General features: G+C 41.0%; 1 protein-coding gene across 3 annotated transcripts in view; it reads left to right on the top strand.

The window, feature by feature from the left end:
- DOCK3 (dedicator of cytokinesis 3) overlaps positions 1-22,704 on the top strand; it is a 208,549-nt gene that overhangs the window by 126,473 nt on the left and 59,372 nt on the right. For 2 of the 3 annotated variants that reach the window (XM_008568116.1, XM_008568117.1), the window contains exons 19-22: positions 1,473-1,665; positions 4,609-4,736; positions 7,511-7,657; positions 9,672-9,770. In XM_008568116.1, the coding sequence (XP_008566338.1) occupies positions 1,473-1,665; positions 4,609-4,736; positions 7,511-7,657; positions 9,672-9,770 (567 nt within the window). The remainder of the gene's footprint in view (positions 1-1,472; positions 1,666-4,608; positions 4,737-7,510; positions 7,658-9,671; positions 9,771-22,704) is intronic. The other variant, XM_008568118.1, reaches the window with a different exon arrangement.

Below are 22,704 nucleotides of genomic sequence, written 5' to 3' on the forward strand. Positions count from 1 at the left end.
ACACACACACACACACACTCTCTCTCTCTCTCTCTCTCTCTCTCTCTCTCTCTCTCTTCCCCCCCCCCTCTTTCTTTCCCCCTCTCCTTTGTTCCCAATCCCCTTCCCTGGGCCGTCTAGGCCACTGAACTCTAAGCCAGCATCATCAGCAGTCCTCAAGAGTTCGTGGCTGACTAAATCCACACATTCCCCACCCTTTTGGATTTATACTTGAGATTACCAGGCATCACATATGAAAGAAATAACTTACAAAGTCTTCAGATTTTATTGTTGCAAATAAACATCTTCATCCTGGGGATACGGTCCACCTTTCAGATCTGGATTGCTGGCTACAGGACTGTAAGCAGAGTTCAGCTGGTGTTGCTTAAAGACACTCAGCTTGCTTGGCTGTACTTTCTTTGAGAGATTCCTGGCGTGAGTTTGGGATCAAAGTTGGAAAGTCAAGAGTCTGATCATAGAGACAAAGAAAAAATTTATTTTATGAGCAAACAGCTATGGATCTTAAGCCACATTGAGCACATTTCTCTTTATACCCCTTGTTTTAGTCTGTTTCTGTTGCTTATAACAACATACCTGGAACTGGGTGATTTATAAAGAAAAACGAAATTTATTGCTTACCGTTTCTGAGGGCGGGAATTTCAAAGTCCGTCTGATGGTGGTGACAGTGACCCAAGGGTCTCACATTGCAAGATGGTGGAAGCAGAGAGAGTAACCTCATTCACTCTCTTTTATTTTTTTTTTTTCCTTTGTCTTTTTTCGTGTCCGGCAACGGATCGCAACCCTCAGTGTCGCTCCCGTACTGGACCGGGACCGGCAACGGGATCGCAACCCTCGGTGCTGCGCCTGCACCTCGCTCAGCCAGTGAGCGGGAACCAGTCTGTATGTGGGATCCGAACCCTCGGCGGGAGCGCTGCCGCACTCCCAAGCGGCGCACTGTAGCAGTGCGCCACCGGGCCGGCCCTCATTTACTCTCTTTTAAAGCCTTCAGAACCACGCTCCTGACCACCATTATTAATCCATTCACTACTGCAAGGTCCTGCAATCCAATCACCTCTTCAAGGCTCCACCTTTCAATTACCGTAATAGGATTTCCTACCCTTAATAGTCACAGTGGGGGCTAAGTTTCTAACACATAAAACTTGGGGGACCCAATTCAAACTTCAGGAAGTGTTGGAGGGACATAATTCAATCCACTACATCCCTTTGCCAGGAAATGCCTTGGCAAGTTATGAAAGCTTTAAGTGGCCTGGGCCCCAGTAAACTCTTATTTTGGTTCCCTTTTTGGTTCTCTTTGCTCTGTGTCCCACAGGTGCTCTAGAGATGGGTAGAGTCAAGGACCAGGGAAGAGCCCACCCACGGGGAGGGTGCTATAATGACTCCTCAACCTCTTACCACCTTGTATCATTGTCTGAGCATGCAAGATAGGCACATACCTAACTCTTAGCTAACCACAGCTTCACTTGCTTCTACAGGCTGCACTCCTTAATTCTTTCCCAACCATCTTTGATGAACTGCTGCAAATGTTCACCATGCAAGAGGTGGCAGAGTTTGTGAGAGGGACGCTGGGGAGCATGCCTAGCACTGTGCACATCGGGCAGTCGATGGATGTGGTCAAGCTACAGTCCATTGCCAGGACAGTGGACAGCCGTCTATTTTCTTTCTCAGGTAAATGAAATTGGGATGAGAGTCAGACTTGCCTTTCCTCCCTTCCAAGGTAATAACCAAGTGGTAATCAAAGGATCACGTTTATCAACCGACATGTAAGAAACCGATGACCCTTCAAATGCAGAGCTTTAATTAAACTATGTTAGAGAATGCAGCCAAGACCTAGGCTTACTGTCTCACTCACAATTTATTCCTAAGTAACCACATCCTGGGGCATGCCAGTGGGGTGGTATCTTAGTACATTCAGGCTGCTGTAACAGAATACCATAGGCTGGGTGACTTATAAACAAAAAGCATTTATTTCTCACAGTTCTAGAGGCTGGAAAGTCTAAGATCAAGACACCAGCAGATTCAGTGTCTGGTGAGGGCCCACTTCCTAATTCATAGACAGCCATCTTCTCTTTGTGTCCTTATATGGTAGAAGGGGCAAGAGAGCTCTCTGACATCTCTCTTAAAAGGACACTGATCCCATTTATGAGGGCTCCACCTCCCAAAGGTCCCACCTTCAAATACTATCACAGTGGGGATTAGCTTTCAACATATGAACTTGAGGAAGGGAGGGCACAAACATTCAATCTATAGCAGATGGCCTGCAGAGCAACCTCCAGCCAGCTGCCAAGAATGGAGCCTGCCACACCCCAAGGAGAATGGGAAGTCAGAGGGATAAGAGGGGGAGCAAAAGAGAAGGGTCCAGCCCAAGGGGATAAACACAAGCCAAGGAAATGGGAGGCCCTGAAAGAGGGCCCTGAGGACCCTGTACTTTCTTATTTTCTTGTCACACCAGTCAGGTAGATTCCTTTTTTCTCTCTTGGGAGGAACTGCTAAAGATTAGAGGGAGAAATGGACAGGGAACCCTTTATGCTCCCAAAGGGTTCAGTATAGCCTAACTAATACATCAGCAGCCTAGGCTCCCTTTCAGAAAGAACCTATAGATTCATCCCTTGCAGAAGCACCAAATACTCAATGGTCACATGTTAAGATCAGTATGGGCCTGATGCTTTAAGTAGAATATCACTGTCCTAGAATAAACTTCTGTGGTACATAAATAAATCTGAAATGCTAGCAAAACAATTATTACTAGAATTTTTATAATTAGAATTTTTGGTGATTAATTTTTTAGGTTTGACTTTTAAAGTATAAGAACAATAATTTCTCAGCTTAGTGCTACACATATTTGCAATACTAAATAGATGTTTTCTTTGACCTAGCTCTGCCATTGTAGGGTATTGCTGATGGTGATGTTCAAGCTGCCACCAAGAAAGTCTTCTTTCTCCAACAGTTACTGTTTATGGTAAATGCTTCTCTTTTCTCCAGCACCTGGACTGAAGATTTCATCAATGATTTGGACACACTGTCACTGAGGCCATTGCACTTGTGCAAGCTTTGTGCATTGCTTGAAGAAAATGCTTTCAGAATATATATAGGAAACAGAACAGCAGTCTGCTTTCACTGACATACTTTATATCTACTATCTTTGCATGAACTCGTTGCTGTACACAATCACATAAGAAAAATTTTTCTTAAACTTTGTATGGCATTGGATCATGTAATTGAATTTTGAGATGACAAGCCACTACCAAACGTCTATTTTCATCTCACTTTCATTGAATGCCTACCTCACAGCATCTTACCTGAAGTGAGAGGTTCTTTACCAGTGGTGTCATTTAACCAACACATATTCTCACAGCATACCAGTTTGGTCTCTTCTTCAGCAGCTTCCAGTAATAAATAAATAACAAGCAGCTATTGGTTGTTATAAATCCTCTTAGGTTGGTATTTTGATCTACAAAATGTAGTATCAACTTTTCTTTTATCCAAGCAGCCTTTTAAACACAAACTAGCTGTTATTTCACTCTATTTGAGCACATTCTAAGTATTTGGCAAGGCAGACCAAGATCCTTTATGTCATGTAATTTGTCTTTGGCTGAAAAAGATTTTCTTTCTGAATTTCATGTAGAACACTAAACTGTGGTCAAATATGAACAATCAATCCAAAATCCTATGACTTATTTGTGTTACTGATAATCTGCTGGCCAGATAATGATGGGACCTATGGGTCACACAGTCACTAACCACAGAGGAGTATAGGGCACTAGAAACATGTCCACAGTTGTGCTTCACTTTGTCTTCTATCCACTCCTATGAAGAAAATCTAAAAGAGGCCATTAGCAACCCATTCTACAGATGAGGAAAATCAAGTCCATAGGAGTCGCCAGCCTGCCTGGGGTCTCCGAATGAGTTAATAAGGGAGCTTGAACCCTCCTGAATTTATGGTTGTATATCTAGTCACCTCCTGATGAAAATGCTATTCAGGTAACTTTGGGGAGAAAAGAAAAGAAAAACATTTGAATGTACGCAGTAAAATTGGTGATAAATGTTGACTGATTATCAAAGGCTTATGACAAGACAAAGGTCATGCTTCTGTTCCATTCATTGCTGTGGACACACTGAGCAGCAATCTAAGATACCTGTGGAGAAAAGGAAGCAGGCTGATGGCTGTGGCAAGGTAAATGTTCACAGGGGTGAAGAAGGACAATCTGTAGTCCATATCAAGTTTGCAAGTGCACTCAATGTAATTCATACTAAGTGTGCCATTTAAATGGAGTTTTCACTGTAAACTGTGCTTTTAATTTGTAGGCTACTCATTAAGGAGATTCCAGTTGGAAGCAGACTACTAACATTTATCCTGCAGAAAATGCCATGGATGCTGGGGCTTAAAATGAGAGCAAAGGAAAGAAAGATGGAAGAACAACGTTGTGGGATGGTTTATAATCTCCAGTCTACAGGCTTTTAGACCCTTGTAAGGGAAGGGGATTACTTCCACCTTTGCTCCAGTCTCAACCCCACTGCTTTGTGACATCTAAGTCCCACAATGACACTGGCTTCCAGCAGTAGCTAGTTCTCCTCTGAAGGGCCTCTGTACCTTTGTGTTTTCTCTCCCAGAATCCCGCCGAATCCTGCTTCCTGTGGTTCTCCATCACATTCACCTTCACCTGAGGCAGCAGAAAGAGCTGCTAATCTGCTCAGGAATTCTCAGCAGTATCTTCTCCATTGTCAAGACCAGCTCTCTGGTAGTGGCCCCACACCCATTCTATCCTGCTCAGATCTGCCCTAGTCTTGTGTTACTTTTAGCCAGAGGCAGACCAGCAAAGACTGCTTTGTACATTTCTCAATCAGAGATGCTTTCATCAGTGACAGGAAGGTGCCAGAGTGAATGGAGGCCTGTGTGTGCTCAATAGGCTTCTCAATACAACACATTCTTGCTATTTTATAAAGTTTAACTACCATAAATCTGCCCCAAAATACAGTTATCTGTAGTACCAGAAACCCTAGTCCTGTGTGCCGTGTTTCTATCAAAAAGTATTGATTCTGGATTCCTGGGAGTTTTCTAAGGGTACTCAGGCATGAGCACAGGGAGGCAGACCCAGACTGAGAGGTAGCTTGCTCATTCAGACTTTTCTGTCAACTTCCTGACTACTTGATTCCATCCATATGGCGTTTCCACACTGTGCCAGATGAGGTCAGCATATACAAGAGGTAAATGTTGCCCACGAGAGCTCTAAGCCCCGTGGGACGGTAGAATTGTACTTTAGAGGTCAGGTTTCAACAAATAATGCTTTTGCCCGTTTTCTTTCCTCTTTGTTTGTTTTTTGTTGTTGTTGTTGTTTCTTTTTGGTGGCTGGCCGATAACAGGCATCAAACCCTGGACCTTGGTGTTGTCAATACCACACTCTAAACTGACTGAGCTAACCTGCCAGCCCTGGTTTTTTTTCTTTTTAAAAAAGGTCTTTGATGAGAAGGGAGTGATGGAGGTAGGAAAGGAATGAAGGAAAGATATGTGTCAGGTATGGATGAGGTAGGAATTTATTTTAATGATATTTCTTTTATATATTTATGATAATAGAAGAAATGTGTATTTCTTATAGAAAATTTGTAATCTATAGGAAAGTATAAATAAAGAAACGAGGAACAAGAATGGGTTTTTATTATACCATTTTATTAAGTTAAAGTTTTTATAGAATAAAATTTTAAGTGTATTTAAAATGAAGGCCAGTGGCCAGGTTTTAAGAATGTAGGAGGCTAGGCTGTCCACATGGAGCAGGAGAAGTACTTCAAAAAATGAGTATAGGCTGGCCCGGTGGTGCACTGCTATAGTGCGCCGCTTGGGAAGCGCGGTGGCGCTCCCGCCGAGGGTTCGGATCCCACATACAGACCGGTTCCCGCTCACTGGCTGAGCGAGGCGCGGGAGCAACACCGAGGGCTGCGATCCCGTTGCCGGTCCCGGTCCGGTACAGGGGTGACACTGAGGGTTGCGATCCATTGCCGGACACGGAAAAAGACAAAAAAAAAAAAATGAGTATATTTGGTTTGAGCAGGAGACAAGGACCCAAGAGGGTGCTTGGTGTCCAGACTTAAAGTACCATCTGGTAACAGAGGCACAGGTTAGCAGAGACTAACTGTGATAGGTAGCGGCCCTTTCATTCGCTCTTGGCTCCAGGTGAAACTTGGCAGCTCTCCTTCCTACCAGGCCTGAGAGAAGCCACACCAAGTATATAAGGTCTACTAATAGCCCAAGGACATGTCTGAGGGGGTAGGTGGCTTATTGCTAAAGGAAGGAGAGAAATTGAAGGGAAAAAAAGAAAGAATGAATGAAAAGAAAGGAGAGGAATGGAAGACGAATGGGAACTAGTAAAAACCTGAAGGAAGATAGTTTGGTTGTATTTGTTGTGTTAGAAAGTCAGTGTAATTAGTCGCTTACAAATACTCAAAGATATGTCACAGGTAAGAGTGTTATGATCACTCTGACAGATGGGAAAGACAATTTTGGCCCCAAGAGCTGCTCTAATTCTCCTTGTGGAATGGGGCAGCGTATAATTATAATATTGGATGAATGGGTAGAGGGAAGATGAAATTTAAACTTCATCAGAGGTATTAACTCTCTTGTCCATCTCTATATATTCAGGTTCTCAAACAGTGACTGGAACTTGGTAAATGCTTAATGAATGATAAGTTAATGGATGGGTGGAGGATTGACATTAGGACCAGTAATAGTATAAAGATATTGGAGATGGGACAATGGGAATCGCTTTGTGAGATCATTAAAATCAAGGTACAGAATTTGATATGAGTATGAGAGGTCTATAAAAGGATAACACAGACTTTTCCAAAATTCAGAGCCTGATGGGTGAGAAGCAACCCTCAGTGAGGAGACATGCTCCATTGTTTTTGTGAAGGGACCAGAGAAAGATCCACTGAGATTAGAGTCCTTCAGGTGAACTAAGGAACACAAGCAAGAGAGCTGAGGAGCTAGAAAAGGGACTCAGGCATATCTGTGCAGCAGTCAGGGCTGGCAAAGATTGAGAGCACCCAAGCAGAAACCCTGTGGAGAAAACAGGGTCCTCAGAAAGATGAGTTACTTCTCTATGTGCGTTAGCACTAGTGAACGTGCTGCTGCCACATCCTGTGGTGGGAATACTTTACCAAAGTGTTAGCAGGGTAGTGCTTTCTCTGGACTATTCCGGGAAAATCAAAGAAAACATTTAACTCAGGACCTTTGCTTCTGCCGTGTACGTCAAAATTAATGAATCTGCCTGAGTTTTAGAATTGTGACGCTGGGTTAGGGTAAGGCCCCAGCCACAATGCCTGGGCAACAGTGGCAGGTATGCCGCACCTCCTCTTAGAGCCCTTGTCCTGGGTTTCTTAACACTGCATGTTGTTGAGGCTGAGAGCCCGTTATTGAGAATCCAGTCAGAATAACCACTCTGACGTGGCTAACAGTAAGTGCTGCCAGCTGCACATCAGCCTGGTCTGGTGCTAATGTGTGCTCTCTTGCTGCTTGCTCCAGGAGGCAGATGTCATGGAGGAAGTAGAGATGATGGTGGAGAGTCTCCTGGACGTGCTCTTGCAGACTCTGCTCACCATCATGAGCAAATCGCATGCTCAGGAGGCGGTAAGAGGGCAGCGGTGCCCGCAGTGCACAGCCGAGATCACTGTTAGTAACTAACATCCAGGTTTTCTTGCCTTCTTTTCTAACCTGGGGCTCCTCCACATCACCTCCCATCTTATCATCTCACCACCTTCATATCCTCCCCTCCTGCATGATTGTCAGCATGCTGTCCTCTTTCCTTCTTGAATCTGACTCCCCTCTCCACTATGAAAGCTCTAGGTTCATACTCTGAGGAGTCTTCTTGAGGGCAGATTCAGGGAGTGCTTCTTGTCCTCTGTTTTCCTGCACACTGTTCCAGTTGGCCTTTGCGTTTGAGCCAAGTCATTTTCTATAATGTGGAATGAAGCAGGGATGTAGTAACAACAAGAGGGTGAAGGTGAAAAGTAGACTATTCCTTTTAGGAACACTGTCAAACAGGATCTCTTAAATATGATGTGCAGGACAGAATAATTTTCTCAGAATTTCCTGTATCTACAAATTAGTTGCTTTTGTCCATTATTTGTGTATAAATTTCTAGCATCAGGAAAAATGCAGTGAGATAGAATTGCACTGATGTTACTGAATAATGATTTTCTAAGATCTAATTAGAAGAGAAGCAAGCTCAGAAAGCCTCTCAGGAGGGGCAGAGAGATAGCACCTTAGGTCTCCTATTTCCCCACTCCCACACCCAGAGTGAACTTCTCAGCCCTGATGTGGGAACATTATAAACAGTTTTTGTAGAATCTTTCAGTTGGCATATGGGAGATTACAGTGCTCTCTTTGAAGAAAACCCTCCAAAGAGAGCACTATAATGGTACAAGCGCCAGCATGCTAAGGAGAGCAGGGGGCATGCAGGGAGCACGCATGTGTTCTGAAGCATTGGGCTTGGAAAGAGTGTCTGCTCCCTTAGGGGCCCTTATTGAGGGCACTCTCACTACAGGTAAAAAACATATGCACCCTGATATGTCCTGGTAACCTAGCCTTCTAACCAACACTTACACAGCCAGACTATGGGCCAGACTCTGCTTTAAGCACTTTACCAATATTAGCTCGTTTAGCAACACTAGTGAAATAATTCATTTTATATAGATTATAATGAAGATGATAACTATAATTTATTGAGCACCTCTTTATATACTGGAGTTTGTACTTAAATGCTTTATATATATAACTCATCTGACCCTCACAACAAGTGAATTATGGCTTATTATGCCCATTTTTCAGACATTCATGTACATGTCTATATTTTGCATACATATTTGTGTAATAATTTCAGGGATCTAGAAAGGATTTGGGAGACTAAAAACTGTTGTCTAATTCCCATGAGTTTAAAAGCATTTGAAAATCATTTAAATGAAGTAATTTTCCTCCCTCCCATCTGGGGAGGCAGCCTTCTAGGAGGAGGCCATGCTTGTCTGCCCCATGCCAAAAATTACCATAAGATGGTCTTTGGAATCCTTAAAGCAGAGTTTTCTCCCATGAATCCCAGTTGGAACTTGAGTAAATTTTGAATTCATATTTATCCTTTAATTTCTACTTGTCTTAAAACCCATAGCTTGTCTCCGCAGAAAGGTCAGTTTTGACTACATGGCCTTTCAGACGGTCACATTGATCTGCCGTGTTCCATTTGCCCAATCAAGTAACCCTGTGCAAGCTCTGGGAGGTCCCCAAGAATGTCCTTGTAGAGGGCTGGCCTAGTCTAGCAAGGTGGGCAGGGTCCAAATTCTGTCCAAAGGCCAAACTCCCTACATACTTCAGTACAGTGCCCTGGCAACAAGGGACTATTAAACCAAAACTTTCCTAGAAAAAAATGAAAATATTTGTCTCACTTTGCAGTACTACTTCTGTAGATTAAGGTTTTTCAATAACTCCACACTGCAAAGGCCATATTAAAATTCCCAAGCCCTCTAGGTCTCCCTTGGCAGAAAAGAAAGCTTATTTTCAGGGCCAGTGTTGTCACCTTTCTTTCATGATCATTGGGGCCATCTCAAACCCTCCCTTCTCTCCTTGTCCTCTGTGATTTGGGGGAACACAGCCCTTGTGATTGGCTGTGCTAAGTGTGTTTTGGGTTGGTCCCCAGGGCGAGTATGTGTCCTGCCTTCTCTCACTGCTCCGCCAGATGTGTGACACCCATTTCCAGCACCTTCTGGACAACTTCCAGAGCAAAGATGAACTCAAGGTAGGCAGCAGAGCACTGGCCTTTCACACAGGAAAGGAAGTGTGCAACCAAGACTTCTCAGTAGCTTTTCCCCTGCTAGGGGGATGAGTACAAGTGACCAGCTATGCCAAGGGTGTAGGATTCACCAGAGCCCGGCTTTATAGCAGAGTGCATGGCATCCAGAAGCTGAAAGCCAGCGGTGTCCTAACACAGCCAGACCCCAGAAACACTGGCCAGTTTTCTCTGAGAGCAGCCCCATGACCATGTGTGTCTGTTAGAGGCAACTCTGGGCCACACTAGTTTTCAGCAAACCAGGACTCCTTCCTTTCTTAGGAACTTGGCAGTTCCCTTATATTTTGTCCCTGGAAACAAGGCTTCACTGTTTTGGTAACTAATAATGAGAGTAATAATGGTAACAACTTTTCTTCATTTAAATATATTTCTGGAAGATACCTATAGGGAACAAAGGTGTGCACTGCCCATTGGCTACCAGACTCTTGATCTGGAGCACTTAGGGGCAGATAGCACAGAAAAATGGGCCTGGAATCCAGACAGCATCCAAGCTGAGCATGGCATCAGCTGTGACAGACTCTTGGGATTTGTGTCTTTGCATTAGAGCATGCTACTCAGTCATCCCTGGTAAATGGGCTATGGCAAACTTTAGGTCTGTGCTCTGCCTTTATTCAGAACCAAGTCATTTGCATATCAGTAATACATTTCACTGTTTTTCATTGTGTGATCTTTATTGACCATATTGTGTCAATTAACAAATATCAGCTGTCACTTTCTAGTATATGATCCTTCCTCCCTTTCTATAGACGTGAGTGTCTGCAGATTGGTATTATTAATTTGTTATAGTGAGGCCGATCTGTCATCTAAAAAGGATGAATCTTGACAGCCTTTGAAGCAAGCCAAAAGTCATCCAGAGCCCAGAGCCCACATTCAGGTCAAGCAATACTTGAGCTGGGGTGTAGAGCCTGAAAGTCCAGACTTGGCTGTTCTAGATCATTTTCATCATGTGTGTGTGTATTATACTAACTGACAGGCTGGCATCATTTTCTTGCTCTTTAATTAAATGTTTATTTTTATCACAGCAATGTGTATACATAATTTAAAAAGCCAAAGCATATGGGCCGGCCCGGTGGCGCACTGGAGAGTGCGCAGCTTGGGAGCGCGGCGGCACTCCTGCTGAGGGTTCGGATCCCATGTGGAGACCGGTTCCCACTCACTGGCTGAGCACGGTGCGGGCGCAACACCGAGGGTTGCGATCCCATTGCCGGTCAGTAAAAAAGACAAAAAAAGGAAAAAAAAAAAAAGCCAAAGCATAGTACAAAGCTTATAATATGAAACAGTGGTTCCCTGGCTGAGCCTGACTCATGTCTAGGCCCTACTCCCCATAGGGCAGCCACTTCAACTCTTCTGCTGTTCTTCAGGAAGCTTCTACTGCTATTTTTTAGATGTTAATTGTTAATTACTATCTATTTTCTTTTTCCTAAGAAAATTTGAATGATTCTCCTAAATCATTCTTCTCTCACACACTTCTTTCTTCCGATTCTTTCAGTGTTGTTTGCATGCATTTTTGTTTAAATTGGTAATCAGCTTTTCTTTATTACAGGTAGGTAAGTACTGTGGTGAGCCAAGAGCTATACTATGGATGTATTTACTTTCTTGAAAAACTTTTTGTTTTTCTGGAAATTAAATGCCCCTTATTTTCTTATTTGTTGTTTCATTTTGGCTTTCAAATTTGGCTATGATCCCCACTCTCACTATCTTTCTTATATACATCTTCTTCCAACTTTCCTCATGGTCAAATCTGTCAGATCATGTCAGGTCACTTCTTTTTTCCTAGAGACTTGTCCTCCTCTTTTGTTTCCATCTCTGTCTTTTGTGTTGGAGACTTTCCTCCTGTTTGTATACACTCCTGGATGTTAGTCTATATCTAAAAGTAAAATTCTTTGGTGCTGGGAAGGCTTGTCTCTGGCAGGCTTCCCTGAAGATGACCTAAGAGGATCTGACCTTTTGGTCAGAGCATCCCCTAATTCCTGTATCTGTAGGCCTGTTCTCTTGGACTTGTCCATTTTTCCAGAGAGGAATCCTGTACATCTCCTGGGAAAAGAGCAGCCTACTAATGTTTTGGGAACCAAATAGCAAAAAAGTGAGTCTTCTAGTTTGGAGGTAAACTTTTTCTCATTGCCTATAGGGCAGGGAAAGGCTGATTACCTAGTGACACGAGATAGCAGAGAGGATGTTGAGGCAACTTTAAACTAATCTTCCTGTTCTTAGCCCTCATATCCCAGTTCCTCAGAGGTGCCTCGTGGTACCCCCAGTTTATGTGCCTTCCAGAGATTCTCGCTTCCTGTTGGCTTTCATCCCCAAAGGCTCTTGGCTGTTGGCTTTCTCTAGTCTATAAAATCAGTTAGCACAATTTTCTTCTTTTTTACTTTTTAATATTTGTTGATCTAATTTGATTAATGTCTTCTCTCCTGTTTTCTTTGTCTACGTGGGTCTGTGTATTTCTCTTTCTTGACTATCGTTTTAGAGGATTTGAGGAGAAGCAGACATGAAGGAATATGTTCCGTTCACTACATTGAAAATGGAGTTCTGTATATGTGTTCCTTTTTTTATGACAGTATTATTGAGATATCATTTTCATACCATAAAATGCATACATTTAAAGTGTACAATTTAGTGTCTGTTTGATTATACCCATCTTAAAAGACATCACAAGTAATGAGATCAAGTTAATAATTTATACCTTCCCACAAGAAAAGCCCAGGACCAGATAACTTAATTGGTGAATTTTATGAGATGTTTGAAGAAGAATTAATATCATTCCTTCACAAACTCTTCCTAAAAATAGAAGAGGAGGGGACACTTCCCCAACTCATTTTAGGAGGTCAGTATTACTCTGATACAAAAACCAGATAAAGACATCACAAGAAGAAAAAAAAGAAAAAGACATCACAAGAAAAGCAAACTATAGACCAATACTCCTTATGAATATAAACAATATCTTCAATAAAATACTAGCAAATCAAATCCAGCAATATAGTAAAAGGATTATATACTGTAATCAAGTGGGATTTATTCCAGAAATCAAGGTTAGATTAAAATATGACAGTCAACCAAGGAGTGACACCAGCAACATGATGGAATAGGAAGCTCCTTACTCTCCCTCCACCCACAGATGCACAAAATAAACATCTATTCATGGATCATCCTCCTGTCAGAGACCAGTTAAGAGACTGCTACTCACAGGGCAACTGAGAAAACATCCACATTGAATGGGTAGGAAAAGCCAAAGCACACTGGAGCGTGGACCCCACCCTTAGGACTGTACCATAAAATCAAGAAAGGAATTCCCAACACTCAGTTTCTCCCTATGGAGAGGAGGATTTGGACCTTACTTGTACCACCTTAACTCTAAGGTCCCCTAACTCACCAGTTTTGGCTCTTGATTCACCAGTTTGGGGATTGGAGGAGATTAAACACGTGAGTATCTCTAGACAACAGGAAAAAAGTGATGGTTTTATACAGGCACTTAAGCAGTTCTGGGGATCATCCTCCAGGAGCAATATAGAAAAGGGACTTTAAAAAGGCAACTTCCTGTTTCTCCCTGGAGAGAGTTTATCATACACTCTTCCTTGGCTACTGGCAGCCTGGCTTCTATCTAAGTTGCATTGGGGAGTTAAAGGGGCAGACAAATATTAATCTGCTAGTCACCTGAGAAGCAGATTGGCACTTCTCAAGCCTTCTCCCCTGGCTTGCCCCTGTGATGACTCCAGGTCTTTTAATCTCTACTGGAAGGAGTGTGTCCACACATGAAGTACCCAAACTGTTACAGCTTCCACCCAAGGGACTGCATCCTCAACCTCCTAGCTCTGGGAGCAGAGGGAACTGGCATACATGTGTGTCTCTAGACAGGGAAAAAATGACAATTTGATACGGGCTTGCAAATGCTTTTAGAGTTTCATCTTTTAGCAGCAGTGCAGAGAATGGGCTTTAAAAATGCAGCCCCCCAAAGGGGTGTATGAAACACTTTTTCAGTGGCTATTTGGTGGCCTGGCTTCTAATAACTTGCATTGGGAATTCAAAGGGACAGTAAGTATTAGCCCACTGGCAACCTGAGAAGCAGATTGATACTTCCCAAGCCTTTTCCTCCAGCTCACCCCAGCAATAATTCCAAGTCTGTTAGTCCCTCCTGGAAGGAGTTTTTCCATACCTCAGGTGCCCCAACATTTGTAGCTTCTACCCAAGGGACTGCATCTTAAGCCTCCTACCTCGGGGAGCAGAGGGAAGTAAGTACCATGATCCCCCCTTGTCCATGCCAGGATACATTCCAAGACCCCCAGTGGATGCTTGAAACTGGAGAGTACTGAGCCATATATGTACTGTTTTTTCCCTATACATACATACTTATGATAAAGTTTAACTTATAAATTAAGCACAGTAAGAGATTTACAACAATAACTAATAATAAAATATAACAATTATAACAATATACTGTAATAAAAGTTATGTGAATGTTGTCTCAAAATATCTTACTGTACTCACCTATTTTCAAATCATTGTTGACAGCAGGAATCTGAAACTGTGGAAAGTGAAACCATGGATAAGGGGGGACTACTGTATATGTCAGTTTCTCTAAACCACAGAAAAACAGTGGCAGTTTTATATGGGTGCATAGGCACTTCCAGGAGCTTCATTCCCCAGGAGTAGTATAGAGAAGGGGCTTTTAAAGTACAGCTCCCTGTTTCTCCCCAGAAAGGGTTATACCATGCATTGAGTGCCCCATCTTTTACTGCTGCCTCCCAAGAGACTCCATCCTAAATCTCCTAGTTCTGGGAGCAGAAAGGACTAGGCAAATGTGAGTCTCACTAAGTCACAGAACATAGAAGTAGTTTTAAACAGGCACATAAACACTCCAGGTGTTACACCCCTTGGAGAAATGTGGAAAAGGGGCAGAAATAGGCAGTTCCCATTTTTTTTCTCTGGAAGGGGCTTACAACACACAAGTCCAGTGGCTACTTGATGACCTGGCTTCTAATGAACTTGGATCATGGAGCCAACAGGGCAAACAGTAGTCATACAACAGCCTCGACCACAGCTCAGCCTTTCATGAGCTTTTCCTCTGGCTCACCTGGTGGAAAATCCAGGTCTCCTCATTCCTCTTGAAAGGAATTTGGCCACACACTGAGTGCCACAATTTTTATAGCTCTCACCCAAGGGACTATCTCCTTAATGTTCCAGCTCTGTGAGTCCATGGAGCTTTGTGCTCCTGAGTGACTGTAGACCATGAAAAACAGAGGTGAAAATACAATGGGCCCACTTCCAGCAGCTATCTCCCCAGGATCAGAGGGTACAGCCTGAATGTGAATACAGGCATTTGCCATAGATCCTATTCCTGGCTTAGATAAATGCCCATACTTGGCTTTATCACACAATTGGAACCCACATTCAATACCCCAACTTATCCAGCTACACCTAGAGAGTCTGGCTTCTACCTTACCAGTCTTGGGGCAGTGACAGGACATAACACATCCAAAGCTTCATGAGGCCATTAAAAACAGCAGTATGGACAAACACAAAGACTTGACAGGCACCTTAAAAAATCTCTGGCCAGATGGATTGGTGAGATCCCTCTCTTACATGAGGCCAGTTTGATAAGACTGAGAGAGCTAGTTGTCTTACGCAATACATAGAAACCAACACAGAGAGTTAAGGAAAGTGAATAAATGGGAATATATTCCAAATAAAAGGATAAATCTTCAGAAACTGACTCAAGTGAAATGGAGTTATGTAGTTTTCCCAACAGTGAATTCAAAATAATGATCATAAAGATGCTCACTGAGATCAGAAGAGCAATGAAAGAATAATTTGAACAAAGAAAGTAGTTAAGAAAGTACCAAACAAGTCATAGAGCTGAAGAATACTATGCCTGAAAAAAATTCAATATAGTTGTTCAACAACAGACTAGATCAAGCAGAAGAGAAGATCAGCAAACTCAAAGACAGGTCACTGAAAATTATACAATCTGAGGAGCAAAAAGGAAAAAATGAAAAAGAGTGAGGATAGTTTAAGAGACTTATGGTATGTCATCAAGCATAACAACATACACGTTATTGGTGTACCAGAAGGAGGAGAGAGAGAGAGAAAGGGAGAGAAAACATAATTCAAATGAATAATGGCAGAAAACTTCCAAAACCTGTGGAAGAAAATAGAAATCCAGATCCAGGAAGTTCCAAGGATACCAAATAAGATGAACCCAAAGAGACTCACACCGAGACACATCATAATCAAATAGTCAAAAGTTAAAGACAAAGGATTTTGAAAGCAAGGGAAAAGCAAAATTTTACATATAAAGGAGCCCCCATAAAATTGGTTGATTGTGGATTTTTCAGCAGAAACCTTTCAGACCAGAAGGGAGAGGGATGATATATTCAAAATCCTGAAAGAAAAAAATTGACAGCTAAGAATACTATACCCAGCAACCCATCTTTAAAAAATGAAGGAGTGATAAAGACTTTTGCAGACAAACAAAAGCTGAGATACTTTATCACCATTAGACCTACCTTGCAAGAAATGCTAAAGGGAGTTCTCCAAACTGAAGGAAGAGGACACTAATTAATAACATGAAAACGTATGAAAGTATAAAAATCACTGGCAAAAGTAAGTACATTGTCAGATCTAAAGCACTCTAATGCTGTAATGGTGGTAGGTAAATATCTCTAATCTAAAGATCTTGCAAAACTGTTAAAAACAACTAAAGCTACAATAGTTTGTCAAGGAATACAGATTATTAAAAAATGTAAATTGTGATGTCAAAAACATGGGAGGAAAGGGAGGAAAAGTGTAGAGTTTGTGTACATGGTCAAAGTTAAGTTGTTACTAAAATAGCCACTTATAAAATGTTTTATGTAAGCCTCAGGGTAACCAGAAAGCAAAAGCCTATAATCAATACACAAAAGATAAAAAGAAAAGATCCAGAACATACCACTACAGAAAGCCATCAAATCACAAAGGAAGAAAGCAATAGAGGATGGAAGAAACAAAGGATCTAGAAAACAATTTACAAAATGGTACTAGTAAGTCCTTATCTGTCAGTAATTACTTTTAATGTGTATTACTTCATTTCTGTTGCTTATAACAATACCTAACACTGGGTACTTGATAAAGAAATGAAATTTATTTTGTACAGTTCAGAAGCCGGGAAGTCCACAGTCCAGGAGTTGCATCTGGTGAGGGCCTTCTGGCAACACAAGGCATTACATTACGAGGAATGGCATAAGCAAGAGAGAACTTTCTCACTCACTCTCCTTAAAAAGCCATCAGAACCATCCATATTACTTCACAAATGGATCAATCTATTCACAAGGGCACAGTTCTCACAATCTAATCACCTCTTAAAGGCACCATCTTTCAAATACTATAATAGGATTTCCCACTTAACACTGTTACAGTGTGGGTAAAGTTTCCAATACACAAGCTTTTGGGGGACACATTTAACCCATAGTAGAATATAAATGTATTAAATTCTCCAAAAGGCATAGGGCTGGCTGGTTAGCTCAGTTGGTTAGAGCATAGCCTTATAACATCAAGGTGATGGGTTCTGATCCCTGTGCCAGCCAGTTGTGCCACCCCCCTCCAAAAAAAAGAATAGAGTGGCTGAATGGATCAAAAAATGAAAACAAAACATAACTAAATGATGCCTACAAGAGACTCACTTCACTTTAAAGGACACTTATAGACTGAAAGTGAAGGGATGGAGAAAGATATTCCATGCAAATGGGAACAAAAAGAAATCAGGATAGCTAAACTCCTTTCAGACAAAATAGACTATAGGTCAATAACTGCGAAAAGAGACAATGTCATATAGAGATAAAGGGGTCAGTTTATCAAAAGGATGTAACAATTGTAAATATATGTTCACCCTACAGTGAAGCACCTAAATACAGATGCTCCTCAACTTACAATGGGGTTACATTCAAGTAAACCCATCATAAGCTGACAATAATCATAAGTCAAAAATGCATTTAATACACTGAAGAAACCCATCCTAAAGTCAGAAAATCATGAGTCAAACCATGGTAAGTCCAGATGCTTCTAGTCTAAAAACCATAAGTCAAACTGTTAAGTCAGGGATTGTCTGTATACAAAGCAAATATTAAGGCATCTTAAGGAAGACAGATTACAACACAATGATAGCAGGGGATTTCAATACCCAACATTTAAGAGTAGCTCATTTAGACAGGAAACATTGGACTCGAACTATACTTTAGACCAAATGGACCTAACAGACATATATAGAACATTCCACCAAACAGCAACAGAATACACATTCTTCTTAAGTGCACATGGAACATTCTGCAGGACAGAACATCTGTTAGTCCAAAAAACAAGTCAACAAATAAAGAAGATCAAAATTATATCAAGTATCTTTTCTGGCTACAAAGGTGTGAAACTGGAAGTCAATAACAGGAGGATTCATGGAAGATTAACAAATATGTGGAAATTAAACAATATGCAACAAAACAACTATTGGGGCAAAGAAGAAATTAAAGAGGGGGTTTAAAAATATCTTGAGACAAAGGAAAATGGAAGTACAATATACCAAAACATATGAGATGCAGTAAAGGCAGTTTTAAGAGGGAAGTTGATAGCAATAAACATCTACATCGAAAAAGAAAATGATCTCAAATAGAGAACCTCATGTTACACCACAAGGAACTAGAAAAAGAACTAAGCCCAAAGTTAGTAGAAGGAATGAAATCACAAAGTTCAGAGCAGAAATAAGTGAAATGGAGACTAGAAAAACTATAGAAAAGACCGGTAAACTAAGAGTTGGTTTTTTGAAAAGCTAAACAAAATTGACAAATTCTTAGCTAGACTAAGAAAAAAGGAAAGAAGAAACATATAAATAAAATCAAATGAAAGAGGAGACATTACAACTGGTAATGTGGAAATACAAAGGATAAGGAGAAACTACTATGAGCAATTATTGCAACAAATTGGACAACACAGAAGAAATGGATGAATTCCTAGAAGCATATAACCTACCAAGACTGAATCACAAACAAATTGGAAAGCTGAACAGACCAGAAATGAGTAAGGAGATTGAATCAGTAATTAATTAAAAGTCTCCCATCAAAATAAAAAAAGCCCAGTAACAGGTGATATTACAGCTGAATTCTGCCAGAGATTTAAAGAAGAACTAATACCGATACTTCTCAAACTCTTCCAGAAAATTGAAGAGGAGGAAGTACTTCCAAACTCATTTTATGAGATAAGCATTACCCTGATACCAAAGCCAGACAAAGACCATTACAAGACAAGTACAGGCCACTGTCACTGATGAACATAGATGTAAAAATCCTCAACAAAATACTAGCAAATTGTATTCAACAGTGCATTAAAAACATCATTCACTGCAATCAAGTGGGATTTATCCCTGGGGTGCAAGGTTGGCCCAACATTCACAAATCAATAAATGTAACTCACCATATTAACAGAATGAAGGATTAAAAACCAAATGATTACCTCAATGGATGCAGAAAAAGTATGTGACAAAGTTCACCATCCTTTCATGGTAAAAACTCTCAACAAATTAAGTAAAGAAGCAATGTTCCTCAACTCAGTAAAGGCTATTATATGACAAGCCCACAGCCAACATCATGCTGAATGGTGAAAAGTTGAAAGCTTTTCCTGTAAGATCAGGAACAAGTCAAGGCTGCCCAATCTCACCACTTGTGTTTAGTGTAGTCCAGCTAGAGCAATTAGGCAAGAGAAGAAATGAAAGGCACCAAATAGTAAAGGATGAAGTCAAATTGTCTGTTTGCTGACAACATGATCTTATATAGAAAATTCTAAAGACTACACCCAAAAAAACCTGTTAGAAATGTAAACAAATTCAGTAAAGTTGCACGTACAAAATCAACATACAAAAATCAGTAGCATCTCTATACGGGAACAATGAACAACCTGAAAAAGAAATTAAGAAAACAATCCCTTTTAAAATAGTATTTAAAAAAAAAACTTAGTAAATTTGACCAAGGAAGTGAAAGACCTGCATATTGAAAACTATAAAACATTGATGAAGGAAAATGAAGATGACACAAATAAATGGAGAGAAATGCTGTGTTCATGGCTTGGAACAATTAGTATTACTAAAATGTTTGTACTACCCAAAGCAATGTACAGATTCAGTGCAATCTCTGTCAAAAGTCCAATATCATTCTTCACAAAAATAGAAAAAAAAAATCCAAAAATTTGTACGGAACCACAAAAGACCCCTAATAGCCAAAGCAATCTTGACTCAAAAGAACAAAACTGGAGGCATCACATTACCAGATTTCAAAATATATTATGAAGCCTATAGTAATCAAAGCAGCATGGTACTGGCATTAAAAAAAAAAAAAGACACATTGACCAGTGGAGTAGGATAGAGAGCCCAGAAATAAACCCGCATATCTACAGTCAATTGATTTTCAACAAAGGTGCCAATGACACACAATGGGGAAAGGACGTCTCTTCAATAAATGGTGTGGGGAAAACTATATCCACATACAGAAGAATGAAAATCAATCCTCATCTTACCCCTTATACAAGAATCAACTCAGAATGGATTAATGATTTTAACATAAGGCCTGCAACTATAGGAGAAAACATAGGGGGAAATCTCCATTACATTGGTCTGGGTGGTGATTTCCTGGAAATGATCCCAAAAGCAAGGGCACCGAAAGCAAAAATAGACAAATGGGATTGCATTAAACTAAAAAGCTTCTGCACAGCAAAGGAACAGTAGAGTGAAGAGACAACACACAGATTGGGAGAAAATATTTGTAAATCATATATTAGATAAGGGGCTAATATCCAAAATATATAAGAACCTCAAACTATTCGATAGCAAGAAAACAATGCTATTTTGAAAGTGGGCAAAGCAGTGACAACTACCGAGCCACTGCAGGAAGCATTCCAGGCTCTCCCAAGCTGGGGTGGTGGGGAGTAAAGGGCCCCAGCCACACACACCTCGACACCTGCAACCAGCCTAGCAACCACCACCGAGCTGCAGCAAGAAGGGCAACGGATTCCCAAGCTGGGATGGTAGGGGTTGAGGGCTTTTGTTAACACCCCTCTGACATCTGCACCCAGCCCTGCAGTGACCAAGCCACTGCTGGAAGCCCCCTGGTCTCCCCTGTGGGAATGAGGGGGATGCCACAGGCCTCAATCCCGCCCCTCTTCCTTCCTCCTTCCATCCAATTTCCTTCCCCTTTCCTCTCTCACCCTGCCCCCCAGCTGCTCCACAACAACAACATAGAATGAAAAAAATAATATTAATTAAAAAAAATTATAACGTAGTCCATAAATATGTACAATCAATGCATGTTCATTAAAATATAAATTCCCTTTAAAAAAAAGGCAAAGGAATTGAGTAGACATTTCTCAAAGGAAGACATACAAATGGCCAACAAAATTATTAAAATGCTCAACATCTCTAATTCTCAGAGAAATGCAAATTAACGCTATAGTGACATATCTTCTCACACCTGTTAGATTGTCTATTATCAAAAAGATGAAAGGACGTTTCTCCAAAGAAGAAAGCACATAAACACACATAGCCAGTTAAGCATAAGAAAAGATATTCAGCATCATTAGTCATTAGGGAAATTCAAATCAAAACCACAATAAGACCCCCTTCACACTGAAAGTAGATATAATAAAAAAGACAAATATTGGTATTAATTCTTCTTCTTCTTTTTTTTTTTTTTTTTTTTTTCTTCTTTATACATTTGACAGAATTCACCAGTGAAGCCAGATAGTCCTGGAATTTTTTTTGTGGGAAGCCTTTTAATTAAATTCTCTCTCTTCACTTGTAATAGGTCTATTCAGATTTCCTATTTTTTTCTTGAATGAGTTTTGGTAGTTTATAACTTTCTAAGAATTTGTCCATTTCGTCTATGTTATGTAATTTGTTGGCATGCATTTATTCATAATAGAACCTTGTAATCCTTTTTAGCTCTGTAACAGTGGTAATGATGTCCCTTATTTTGTCCCTAATTTTAGCAATTTAATTCCTTTCTTTTTTTTTTTCTTGGTCAGCCTAACTGAACTTTTCTCAATTTTTTTGACCTTTTCAAAGAACCAACTTTCAGTTTCATTTTTTTTCTATTCTTTATTTCATTTATTTGTGTTCTAATTTTTATCATTTTCTTTCTTTTGTTTGCTTTAGATTTATTTTACTCTTAGTTTCTTAAGCTGAAAGGTAGGTTATTGATTTGAGATATTTCTTCTTTTTAAATTTTTTTTATTGAATCATAATTGATTATACATATTTTGGGGATTTGATATTGACATACGTTGATCAAATCAATATTACTAGTATGTATATTGTTACAAATTGTACTTATTCTTTATGCCCCTTGTCCAATCTCTCCCCACCCCCTTTTCCCTCCCCCCTCCCACCACTGATAACCCTAGATTTCTTCTCTCCCTCTGAAATAGTAATGGTTACTCTTGATTTGTTGCCTCGATGATCTGTCCAATGCTGGAAGGTGTGTTCAGGTCCCCCGATGTTATCATAGAGCAGATGCATCTTCTGTCACTCTGGAATAGGCTTTGTGGAGAGAGACATCCTATTCTTTTCTTGGTCTTTGCTGGTGACTCTCCTTGTGTCAATGCACTACAGTGGCTGGTGGGCCATCTGCGTGGTGGTTGTGATGTCTAGCCACTTTTGCAACAGCCATGGTTACTGTGGTGGCTGTGGTGGGCCACCCACATGGAGGTGATGTTTTTCGCATTTTCCTTAGTGCTGGTGGTGTGCCTGGTTGTGGGGAGGTCCAGTCCTCGGCTCCATACCCCAGGTGTCCGGGTAGGCCCCTGAGGCACTGGTGGGGTGCTTGGTTGTGGGCAGGGGTGTCCAGTCCCCAGCTTGATGCCCTGGGCCCCCAGGTGGGGCCCC

Source organism: Galeopterus variegatus, unplaced genomic scaffold (genome assembly GCF_000696425.1).
Source record: "Galeopterus variegatus unplaced genomic scaffold, G_variegatus-3.0.2 Scaffold376, whole genome shotgun sequence".
Classification (NCBI taxonomy): domain Eukaryota; kingdom Metazoa; phylum Chordata; class Mammalia; order Dermoptera; family Cynocephalidae; genus Galeopterus; species Galeopterus variegatus.